This window comes from Theropithecus gelada, chromosome 13 (assembly GCF_003255815.1).
Source record: "Theropithecus gelada isolate Dixy chromosome 13, Tgel_1.0, whole genome shotgun sequence".
Lineage (NCBI taxonomy): Eukaryota > Metazoa > Chordata > Mammalia > Primates > Cercopithecidae > Theropithecus > Theropithecus gelada.
Window position 1 is genome coordinate 105,773,394 of NC_037681.1, and position 12,979 is coordinate 105,786,372.

The 12,979-nt window shown below is 41.7% G+C and overlaps 1 protein-coding gene across 1 annotated transcript in view; it reads left to right on the forward strand.

Annotated features, from left to right (window-relative positions):
• The window catches only part of DNAH6 (dynein axonemal heavy chain 6), a 326,626-nt gene that overhangs the window by 214,848 nt on the left and 98,799 nt on the right, over positions 1 to 12,979 (forward strand). Inside the window, exons 59-60 of the mRNA XM_025353865.1 lie at positions 5,412 to 5,592; positions 9,497 to 9,676. Of these exons, the coding sequence (XP_025209650.1) occupies positions 5,412 to 5,592; positions 9,497 to 9,676 (361 nt within the window). The remainder of the gene's footprint in view (positions 1 to 5,411; positions 5,593 to 9,496; positions 9,677 to 12,979) is intronic.

The following is a 12,979-nucleotide window of genomic DNA, read 5'->3' on the forward strand; positions in this document are numbered from 1 at the left end:
ATTCTCTTTGAAGCAATTGTGAATGGAAGTTCATTCATGATTTGGCTCTGTGTTTGTCTGTTACTGGTGTATAAGAATGCTTGTGATTTTTGCACATTAATTTTGTATCCTGAGACTTTGCTGAAGTTGCTTATCAGCTTAAGGAGATTTTGGGCTGAGACAATGGGGTTTTCTAAATATACAATCATGTCATCTGCAAACAGGGACAATTTGACTTCTTCTTTTCCTAACTGAATACCCCTGATTTCTTTCTCTTGCCTAATTGCCCTAGCCAGAACTTCCAACACTATGTTGAATAGGAGTGGTGAGAGAGGGCATCCCTGTCTTGTGCCAGTTTTCAAAGGGAATTTTTCCAGTTTTTGCCCATTCAGTATGATATTGGCTGTGGGTTTGTCATAAATAGCTCTTATTATTTTGAGGTACGTTCCATCAATACCGAATTTATTGAGCGTTTTTAGCATGAAGGGCTGTTGAATTTTGTCAAAAGCCTTTTCTGCATCTATTGAGATAATCATGTGGTTCTTGTCTTTGGTTCTGTTTATATGCTGGATTATGTTTATTGATCTGCGAATGTTGAACCAGCCTTGCATCCCAGGGATGAAGCCCACTTGATCATGGTGGATAAGCTTTTTGATGTGTTGTTGAATCCGGTTTGCCAGTATTTTATTGAGGATTTTTGCATCGATGTTCATCAGGGATATTGGTCTAAAATTCTCTTTTTTTGTTGTGTCTCTGCCAGGCTTTGGTATCAGGATGATGTTGGCCTCATAAAATGAGTTAGGGAGGATTCCCTCTTTTTCTGTTGATTGGAATAGTTTCAGAAGGAATGGTACCAACTCCTCCTTATACCTCTGGTAGAATTCAGCTGTGAATCCATCTGGTCCTGGACTTTTTTTGGTTGGTAGGCTATTAATTATTGCCTCAATTTCAGAGCCTACTATTGGTCTATTCAGGGATTCAACTTCTTCCTGGTTTAGTCTTGGAAGAGTGTAAGTGTCCAGGAAATTATCCATTTCTTCTAGGTTTTCCAGTTTATTTGCGTAGAGGTGTTTATAGTATTCTCTGATGGTAGTTTGTATTTCTGTGGGGTCGGTGGTGATATCCCCTTTATCATTTTTAATTGCGTCGATATGATTCTTCTCTCTTTTCTTCTTTATTAGTCTTGCTAGTGGTCTGTCAATTTTGTTGATCTTTTCAAAAAACCAACTCCTGGATTCATTGATTTTTTGGAGGGTTTTTTGTGTCTCTATCTCCTTCAGTTCTGCTCTGATCTTAGTTATTTCTAGCCTTCTGCTAGCTTTCGAATGTGTTTGCTCTTGCTTCTCTAGTTCTTTTAATTGCGATGTTAGAGTGTCAATTTTAGATCTTTCCTGCTTTCTCTTGTGGGCATTTAGTGCTATAAATTTCCCTCTACACACTGCTTTAAATGTGTCCCAGAGATTCTGGTATGTTGTATCTTTGTTCTCATTGGTTTCAAAGAACATCTTTATTTCTGCCTTCATTTCGTTATGTACCCAGTAGTCATTCAGGAGCAGGTTGTTCAGTTTCCATGTAGTTGAGCGGTTTTGATTGAGTTTCTTAGTCCTGAGTTCTAGTTTGATTGCACTGTGGTCTGAGAGACAGTTTGTTATAATTTCTGTTCTTGTACATTTGCTGAGGAGTGCTTTACTTCCAATTATATGGTCAATTTTGGAGTAAGTACGATGTGGTGCTGAGAAGAATGTATATTCTGTTGATTTGGGGTGGAGAGTTCTATAGATGTCTATTAGGTCTGCTTGCTGCAGAGATGAGTTCAATTCCTGGATATCCTTGTTAACTTTTTGTCTCGTTGATCTGTCTAATGTTGACAGTGGAGTGTTGAAGTCTCCCATTATTATTGTATGGGAGTCTAAGTCTCTTTGTAAGTCTCTAAGGACTTGCTTTATGAATCTGGGTGCTCCTGTATTGGGTGCATATATATTTAGGATAGTTAGCTCTTCCTGTTGAATTGATCCCTTTACCATTATGTAATGGCCTTCTTTGTCTCTTTTGATCTTTGATGGTTTAAAGTCTGTTTTATCAGAGACTAGGATTACAACCCCCGCTTTTTTTTGTTCTCCATTTGCTTGGTAAATCTTCCTCCATCCCTTTATTTTGAGCCTATGTATGTCTCTGCGTGTGAGATGGGTCTCCTGAATACAGCAGACTGATGGGTCTTGACTCTTTATCCAGTTTGCCAGTCTGTGTCTCTTAATTGGAGCATTTAGTCCATTTACATTTAAGGTTAAGATTGTTATGTGTGAACTTGATCCTGCCATTATGATATTAACTGGTTATTTTGCTCGTTAGTTGATGCAGTTTCTTCCTAGCCTCGATGGTCTTTACATTTTGGCATGTTTTTGCAATGGCTGGTACCGGTTGTTCCTTTCCATGTTTAGTGCTTCCTTCAGGGTCTCTTGTAAGGCAGGCCTAGTGGTGACAAAATCTCTAAGCATTTGCTTATCTGTAAAGGATTTTATTTCTCCTTCACTTATGAAACTTAGTTTGGCTGGATATGAAATTCTGGGTTGAAAATTCTTTTCTTTAAGAATGTTGAATATTGGCCCCCACTCTCTTCTGGCTTGTAGAGTTTCTGCCGAGAGATCTGCTGTGAGTCTGATGGGCTTCCCTTTGTGGGTAACCCGACCTTTCTCTCTGGCTGCCCTTAAGATTTTTTCCTTCATTTCAACTTTGGTGAATCTGGCAATTCTGTGTCTTGGAGTTGCTCTTCTCGAGGAGTATCTTTGTGGCGTTCTCTGTATTTCCTGGATTTGAATGTTGGCCTGCCCTACTAGGTTGGGGAAGTTCTCCTGGATGATATCCTGAAGAGTGTTTTCCAACTTGGTTCCATTTTCCCCCTCACTTTCAGGCACCCCAATCAGACGTAGATTTGGTCTTTTTACATAATCCCATACTTCTTGCAGGCTTTGTTCATTTCTTTTTCTTCTTTTTTCTTTTGGTTTCTCTTCTCGCTTCATTTCATTCATTTGATCCTCAATCGCTGATACTCTTTCTTCCAGTTGATCAAGTCGGTTACTGAAGCTTGTGCATTTGTCACGTATTTCTCGTGTCATGGTTTTCATCTCTTTCATTTCGTTTATGACCTTCTCTGCATTAATTACTCTAGCTGTCAATTCTTCCACTTTTTTTTCAAGATTTTTAGTTTCTTTGCGCTGGGTACGTAATTCCTCCTTTAGCTCTGAGAAATTTGATGGACTGAAGCCTTCTTCTCTCATCTCGTCAAAGTCATTCTCCGTCCAGCTTTGATCCGTTGCTGGCGATGAGCTGCGCTCCTTTGCCGGGGGAGATGTGCTCTTATTTTTTGAATTTCCAGCTTTTCTGCCCTGCTTTTTCCCCATCTTTGTGGTTTTATCTGCCTCTGGTCTTTGATGATGGTGATGTACTGATGGGGTTTTGGTGTAGGTGTCCTTCCTGTTTGATAGTTTTCCTTCTAACAGTCAGGACCCTCAGCTGTAGGTCTGTTGGAGATTGCTTGAGGTCCACTCCAGACCCTGTTTGCCTGGGTATCAGCAGCAGAGGCTGCAGAAGATAGAATATTGCTGAACAGCGAGTGTACCTGTCTGATTCTTGCTTTGGAAACTTCCTCTCAGGGGTGTACTCCACCCTGTGAGGTGTGGGGTGTCAGACTGCCCCTAGTGGGGGATGTCTCCCAGTTAGGCTACTCAGGGGTCAGGGACCCACTTGAGCAGGCAGTCTGTCCCTTCTCAGATCTCAACCTCCGTGTTGGGAGATCCACTGCTCTCTTCAAAGCTGTCAGACAGAGTCGTTTGCGTCTGCAGAGGTTTCTGCTGCTTTTTTGTTGTTGTTGTTGTTGTTGTGTAGCTGTGCCCTGTCCCCAGAGGTGGAGTCTACAGAGACAGGCAGGTTTCCTTGAGCTGCTGTGAGCTCCACCCAGTTGGAGCTTCCCAGCAGCTTTGTTTACCTACTTAAGCCTCAGCAATGGCGGGTGCCCCTCCCCCAGCCTCGCTGCTGCCTTGCCGGTAGATCACAGACTGCTGTGCTAGCAATGAGGGAGGCTCCGTGGGCGTGGGACCCTCCCGGCCAGGTGTGGGATATGATCTCCTGGTGTGCCTGGTTGCTTAAAGCGCAATATTGGGGTGGGAGTTACCCGATTTTCCAGGTGTTGTGTGTCTCAGTTCCCCTGGCTAGGAAAAGGGATTCCCTTCCCCCTTGCGCTTCCCAGGTGAGGCGATGCCTCGCCCTGCTTCAGCTCTCGCTGGTCGGGCTGCAGCAGCTGACCAGCACCGATCGTCCGGCACTCCCCAGTGAGATGAACCCAGTACCTCAGTTGAAAATGCAGAAATCACCGGTCTTCTGTGTCGCTCACGCTGGGAGTTGGAGACTGGAGCTGTTCCTATTCGGCCATCTTGCTCCGCTCTTTTGATTCTTAACTTGACTAATTTGATTAGTGTTTCCCTCAAACTGTTTCCTGAGCTCACCTTTATCTTAAAATATTCCTTAAACTACTGTCTTCTGAAAAACTTATTTAAACAATTGAATTTGAGGTTATGATTTTTAATATTCTTTATATAATAATTTCAAGGTGTCTGAATTCTGCATGTAACAAGTAAATAATGGGTTGTTACTTGAGGCAGCACACTAGTAACAGTGCATGCTGGAGCCAGCAGACCCAGGCACAAGCCCAGCTTCTCATAGCCATGTGATCTCAGGAAGTGACCCACTAGAGTCTGTTTGTGCATCTGCAAGCTGGGAGTGATAACCACAGTGCCCACCTTATGGGGGCATTCAAAGGATTAATAGATAATCCACATAAAACTCTTAGCAAGGTGCATTGCATTGAGTAGTGCTTAATAAAGATTAACTCTTGCAAATGGAGACTGGGAGCAAATTGTGAAAGAACAAGTGAAGGGAGATATAAATTCACATGTTTATACAAGGGTGAAGCTGGAGGTAAGGCTCCTTTTTCATATGCAATCAAAAATCATTTCATGAAGGTGATGTGATTTCAGAATCTCCCATGTTAGTACAGAAAGAATATTCAAGGCATCATAAATATTCCAGGCACCATTTTCTTCTTAGCACAAGCAAGCATTAGAGATAGAAATTGAATGATTAGAGAGATCAAGTATTAAGCAGGTCTTCCTAAGAGATGAGCGGAAGGTATGGAAACTTCAGTAGCAGGCATCTCTAAAATACAAGATAAAGGATCAGAATTGACATGTAGCTGAGTCAGAAGCTTCTGTGTAAACCCAGCAAAAGAGACATGGTATGCATTCAGATTCGGCCATCAGCATTAATGCTCAGCTAAATAGTATTAAGAATAAGAACAATTACAAACAGAGAAAGAAAAATAGAAGCAACTTTGAGGCACTGGCAGAGACATAATTTAGGTATCTGAACTTTGGTTTTAGTGATGTGGTGCGACTTGAAAAACCCAAGTTGGAAGAACAAAGAATCAAGCTCATCGTGAGGATCAACACTGATAAAAACCAGTTGAAAACTATCGAAGAGAAAATCCTGAGAATGCTCTTTACCTCTGAAGGAAATATTCTGGACAATGAAGAACTTATTGACACACTGCAGGATTCAAAGGCAAGTAAAATATTTTTAGTATTTATGGAAAGTATGTTACTTCAAAAGTTATAACTACAGCCTTTGAGGGTCCTGTAAGGGCTTTTAAAGCAAGACGGGGGCCACACTGGGCTTCCATGGACACACAGATGGGTGCCTGCCTGTCAGGGCTCCTTGCCAACCACAGAAACTTGGAGAAACTGTAGACCACCGCTCCTCTTGTCTTGTCTGCATTTCTTAAATAAAACACATAATGTAAAGAACTGGGACAAGATATAAATTGAAAGGAACAAACACAACAAACTTTCATATGAATGCCATCACCTGCAGGAAGCCTCTCTCTGATATTCCCAGTTGGAACTAACTTCCTCCTCCTCAGAATTTCTGTAGTGTCTTATCTGAATCTCTACTACAGCACTTGTCACTATTTACCCTATGTCACAGTTATCCAATTACATGGCTTATCTCTTCTCTTGGGTTGTTAAGTTCTCTGCAGTGGGAATCTGTGAATAGTTCATTTTGATATTCCTTCTCCAAGGATTACACATGGTGGTTGCACACAATTGGTACTCAACAAAAACATGTTGATAGTAAGATGAAGTTTTACCTTAAACTTAAAATTCTTCAGTACATTATTTCTCAGATTCAAACCATCATTTAAGGAGTGTTTACTAAGAACACAGCTTACAAAATGATTTTCATCCACTTGTGAGAAACAAAATAATTTACTAAAATAACATCCCCTTGACTTTATTAAGCCAGAAGCACATAGGTTATCTTTTTTGCTTTTGTTGACATCAAAACTGGTTGACTGCTTTATGTCGTACCGCCCTTGAGATTGCAGTATTAAAACAGTAATAAGCAAGTAATTTGGGGCCTCTGTTTTCTTCCTCTCTCCTTTAGCTTTTTTGTTCATAGATCTCTTTATCCTCCTCTCGTTTATTCTTCCTTGGGATTTTTATTCCTGGCAGTTGTCTGTTAACCCACTTGTTTTTATTTTTAGCAAAGTTTTACATGCCAACTCTTTAAAGAATGAAATATTTCTATAAGGCTTATTACGAAAAATAGCATTCCCTGCCTTCTCTTCCCACCAGCCACCCATGCCTCCCTTCACAGAGGCAGCTTTCTTGATTTTTTATTTTTTGTTTTTTATTTTGTTTTGTTTTGTTTTGTTTTGTTTTGAGACAGGGTATCGCTCTGTCACCCGGGCTGGAGTGCAGTGGCATGATCATGACTCACTTCAGCCTTTATCTCCCGGGTTCAACCCATCCTCCTCCATCAGCCTCCTGAATATCTGGGACCACAAATGCACAACACCATGCCCAACTAATTTTTGACTTTTTTATTTTTTATTTTTTGTAGAGACAGTGTCTCACTATGTTGCCCAGGCTAGTCTTAAACTCCTAGCCTCAAGCAATCCCCCTGCCTTGACCTCCCAAAGTGTTGGAATTACAGGAATGAATCACTGTGCCAGCCAAAGCAGCTACTTTCATTTTGCATCTTAATCTGTACCCCAACACACACACACACACACACACACACACACACACCCCTTCCCATCCTCTGGCCTCCCACTGTAGTTATATCCTGATTATAATAAATGTTAACATTGCCTAAGGGTGAAGATCTGGCTCTAAGTATTTGGGGTCTGAGAGGAGAAGAAGGGCTAGGGTCTCAGCATCCAGTGTGCATACAGTCACCCAGTCACTCTGTTTTAGTTCCTTCCTTCCGTCAAAAATCCCTCTGTTTTACTTTCTCCAAAGGAAATTTCTATTTTTTCTGCCAGGATGAGAAAGGGACAAACCCCTGGCCGTGGGTGGCGTAGGAAGATGACCTGGGGAGTCCTACCACCAATTCTTATTTTAAGCCCTTCCCACTTCCAAGAGTGCTTCTTGCACTAATTCTTAAGCCTTTGAGGAGGATTCTGTTTTATAAATTGGGTGAGTTCATGGCTATCCACTTTTGCCAGTGTAGGAATCCATTTTTATGGGTGTGCTAAGTCATTGCCACCCTTCTGTCTGCTTTTCAGTTCCCAGAATTCATTGATATTTCCTCTCCCATTCTTCCTATCTTTATGGGTTTACTCTGCATTTTTAAGCCTTTTCCTACAATTTTAATGTAGCTTCAGTAGGAAGTGAAGGTAGATACACATGCAATGACTGCCATCTTTATCTATAAGCTGGTTTATTTGTTTTGCAAGGAGCTGCCTTGGAGTCATCCTTTCTATAGAGCAGGGATCAACCTGATCTTTGGCTGCATTTCCTGCCACTTCTTGGCTACAGTTTATATGCCTCTCAACTCTCAGAATCCTTACATAAAAATATGTCTTATATTCTCTAAACGTGGCTGAAACCTCAAGTCTGTAGGGCATAGTGTCTACAAGTAGTTGCCAAACTCAACAGAGGCATATAGTATTCTAATATTCTTTGGCAAAGAGAAGAAAACGATCCACTTTCCTTCTCTTTAGCCCTGGGTTCTACATTATCAGTGCCTTGTGCTCCCTAAGACATAAAGAATTATTTGTTAGTGGGCCTGCATGATCCACCAGCTGCTCCCATATCAACTTTTTTTTTTCTACTTGGATTTGAAAGCTTTAGTTGAGTCCCATATTAAGATAGGGGTTTCCTACTCAATTCTGCCCTTTATTTCCCCTTCGGCTCCCTGAGGGGATATTACAGGGAGAGTTTGAACTTTCTGATTCCTGGAAACAGCGTCTGCACTGAATCCTTCCCCTCCCTTTCCTGGTGGGCTGGGGTAAACAGTCTAGACTTACACTCTTTATTATGGTAGGTAGCCACTAGCCATAGGTGGCCGTTGAGCACTTCAAATATGGCTAACCTGAATTAAGATGTGTTGGTAGTGTAAAATACACAACAGATTTCAAGGGCTAAATCCGAAGAAACAAAATATCTCAGTAACTTTCATGTGGATTATATGTTGATAAAATATTTGAGGTATATTAAAAATATATTATTAAAATTAATGTCACTTATTTTTTATTTTTAATAAATTTAGAAAATGTATGATTATGTGGCTCACATTCTATTTCCATTGAAAAGCACTGGTCTATACAGGAACTTGATGATTCCTTTTAGCTTTGATGGAGCAAATACTGAGCAGTCAGTTCCCTTGATGATTTTTCATGGTCCCTGCTCTAGACCCTTTGACTTTCTAGAGACAAAAGGATCTCCCAACCTAGGGATATCCACCTCTGAAAAACAGTGGGGGAAGGGAGAGGAGGCAGGGACAGACAGCAGTAGAAAGAGAGAGACTGAGAGATACAGAGAAAGGAATCTTGAAAGTACACTGGGCAGAGGGCTCCCCAGACCCACAAACCCAAAATGCAGAAAACCAAAAGACCTTGAAAGCATCTCTAACTCACTTAGGGTTATAATCCTCCACAAACAACAGCTTCTATCCCATATGTCTATACCTGGGAATACTAGGTAAAGAACAAGAATATTAGTCACCCTTGTTATTCCAGGGAGGGATGTGGTGCCACTCACTGCCTCCAAGCCACTCTCTACTCCCTTCTTTCGGGCATTTTCCTGGGTATCCCTTCTCCTTTCATTCCTTCATTCATTGTGCGAGCCCTGGACTGCTCACAAAGAAGTTCGGGAGCAATTCAGAGTGCCACGATAGTGTTTGCATTGCAGGAGTAACTCAGATTGAGTCTCAGAGACGTGCTGCTTCTATGTTTTCAAAGCTACTTGTATTGCTTGCCACTCTCTGCCTATTCCTAACTCTGGAAGGAAGAAAGGTCAATGAACTCTGAGACTCAGTCATTCCACCTGGGGACCCCTTACTATAATCACCAACTCATTCTATCCTTATTTCTTCCCTAGACCTAACTGGATACATTCCAGATGTCCCACTATTTTTCTGGAACAGATCCCTAAGAACTTGTTATTGTATGTTTATTCAGATCACTTCTGGTGCCATTAAAACCAGGCTGGAAGAAGCAGAGTCCACTGAGCAGATGATCAATGTGGCTCGTGAGAAGTATCGCCCAGTGGCCACTCAAGGCTCTGTAATGTACTTTGTCATTGCAAGCCTCTCAGAAATAGATCCTATGTACCAGTATTCATTAAAATATTTTAAACAGGTAAGTGTGTTCTTGTTGTTAATGAAAGTCATCTCTTTGGCCTCTATTACACCTGTTGAATTACTTCTTACCTCACACAAGCCATAAGTCTAGTTATCAGGTAGAATCTCCCAGGTGCACACATGGTTCAAGAGTGGTTCCAGTCAGGCATAGTGGCTCACACCTGTAATCCCAGCACTTTGGGAGGCCGAGGTGGGTGGATCACCTGAGGTCAGGAATTACCCTGGCCAACATGGGGAAATCCCATCTCTACGAAAAATACAAAAATTAGCCAGGCATAGTGGCGGGTGCCTGTAATCCCAGCTACTCGGGAGGCTGGAGCGGGAGAATTGCTTGAACCCAGGAGGTGGATGTTTCAATGTGCCAAGATCGTGCCACTGTACTCCAGCCTGGGTGACAGAGCAAGACTCTGTCTCAAAAAAAATTTTTTTTAATTTTAAAAAAAGAGTGGTTTCACCAGCCCTTCCAAAGATGCGGTTTTTAGAATAGAGTTAGTGATTATTTTTTATATATATGTGTGTGTATATATACAATTTAGAATTTTTTTAAAGATTTGATTGCCCAGTATGCACAGAACACTGTAGAGGAAGAGAAGAAAGCTGCTTTGCAAGTTTCATTTGCTCCTGACTTCCTTAACTAACTAGCATGCTTATTTTCCTTCATGCCTGCCTTTCTTTCTTAAGAGTCACAGCTCAGTCCCATTTCTTTAGACATCCTCTGCAGTAATCTAGATTCCTTTCCACTGTTAGTGTTTTCTGTTGTATCTCAAGTCCGAACAGCACTGACCTTAATCAAATTGGTTTAAGTATCTTTTATTTCCCAAACCTTTTATGCAACAACCTGTCCCTCTTCCTTCCCTGCGTCCACTTTTGACTTACAGGGATCTCTTTCCTTTGTTTCTGTCCCACTTTCACCATATGACTATGAGACTCTTGTTTTATTTCACCCTCTCTTCTTTATCTCATATTCACAGTTGAATTTCATCTGCTGTCTCGTGAGTAGGATGTTTTCACTCCTTATCCTCTTTGTAGCAGCATTCGTTTTTTCCAAAAGCAAATTCAATGCCACAAAGCTTCAGCAGGCGATGTCAATTTTGCTAAAGACTTCCAGGGAAGACAGAGAGTTTGCATTACTCACTACACAGCAAGACTTACCAAGCATCTGCATCAGAGGTTCTCTCCAGAGGTTCACTCCAGAGGTTCTCTCAGGGGCCAGAGGCCTCCTCTCAGCCCACCCAACCACAGCCTCCCAGGCTCAGTCTTCCCATCAGCTCCTACTCCCTCTTGGCAGTGCTATCTCCTTTTCTGGGCAAAACAGTTTAACTTACTCTTACTTTTCTGTTCATCCATGCTTATACCCTACCCATGACATAACTCAGTCAACAAAGGCCTCTCCCTCCATACGTGCCACTCAGTAGAAAACAGTGGAGAATAGTAAACATAAAACTCTTTCCCTGCAACACATCTCTATTTCCTGTTATATGCCCCTGTATAGTCAATGCTGGCTCACACACCTGGAAGCCAGGCCAGTCTAGGCCTAGTGTTTTCAAAACACTGTTCCACAGACCTAGGTCCTAAATGAATTTTCACAGATATTGCCCATCAACACAATTTAGACTCTATAGCCTGGAATTCAAAGCCACATCCAGCCTGTCCCTGTTTCATCTCTCCAGTCACATTTCTCACAACTCCTGTGCAACAGCCAAATTGATCCATTTACATTCCCAAGACTAACTGGATGCTTTTGTGTTTCTGACACTCCCTCTGTTTGGAATGCCCTTCCTCCCAACCCAAATGCCACCTTCTCCACCAAAGCCTGCTACTGGGGCTGCAAACATTTAGAGGCTGACTGGAATGAACGTCCAAAATGGCTGACTCACATGGCTGGGCTGTCACCCATGGCACCTGCAGTGGCCTCTCTATGTGGCTTGGGTTTCTCACTGCAGGGCAACTGGGTTCCAAGAAGGCCTCTCCCCAAAGTAAATGTTCAAAGAAACCAAGATGGGAGCTCTAGGACTTCTGACCTAATCTTGGATTTCATGCAACATCAATTCGGCTACAGTCTTGTGGTCAGTCAAATCACTAGGATAGTCCAGGTTTGAGAGAAGGAGATTTAGACTCCACCTCTCAATGGGAAGAGTAGCAAACAGTTTCAGCAGTCTTTATCCAAAACATTTGATATGCTTCATCTGGCATAATGTACCCCACGTTGCCTTGTGTGGTTTTCTTCTCTCTCCTGCTGGAGCCTGAACTCCCAGGAGGCAAAAATGAAGCCTTACCCATCCCATATCCCCAATGGTGCTTAGCGCCACATAATGCTCATGAGTGTTTCATGAATGAAGAGTCTGTTTTGATCTCTGCATATAACATTCCAACAATTCTTCTTGAACTTCAAATAGTCAAACAATTCTTATGACAGCTTGATTTTTTCTCTAGAGGTCTTATTTAGTACCCTTGATAATGGTTGGAGGTCCAGGAACAATTTCTGTTTCCAGGAGAGAATGGAAATGAGGAATTGAAAGAAATGGGAGTCAAATTGTTTAGATAGGCCTGGGCTGTCTTTCAACAAGATGTTTATTTTAGCAGCCTTTAAAAGCCATCTGTACTGGGTTCAAACCTCAATTCCTAGAGGCAAGGGTTTGGGTTCTCATATCTCTGCTCCCTTCCTTTAGTTGGCAGGTATTAACGCAAGCAAAATAAGGATTACCAAATCCTGTAATGCCACCTAAATGACTTTTTGATAATACTTTTCTTATCCTGGGTGTTTTGGAATTTATGCTCTTCAAGGTTTTAAAATCTCCTTCAAGAAATAAAATTGAAAAGGCCCTAAAATATCTTGGGCTGAAAGTAAAAGTGATACTGGATGAATCATGAAAGCTCTGGAGTTCTACAGATTAGAAGGGAAACCAGAAATCCAAAACATATTTGTAGATGACAGTCTTGGCCAGGATACCCTCTACCAAACCCATTTCACAGTGAAATTCTTTAGAGAATTTTGAGATTTACCGGTTGTATTTTGGTACCATATTTATCACATATTCACTGGGCTTTAACCTCTATGCTTCTTGTTAGGTTGTTAAAGAGGGCTGAGTCCTCTTTTCTCCTGAGTGTGTTAAAACAAAACTCTATTGCCCTTGTCAACCAAACTTTCAGGAGAATCAACAAGGACTTTCCCAATTCCCTACAATAATTGTAGGCTTCCTCTAAGCCCTTTTAACGTGGGGGAATGGAGACCTATTTTGGTGAGGAGACTGACACAATCAGGCCCTTTCCCTTTGTGCTCCATCCTATTAGTAGAAGAAGT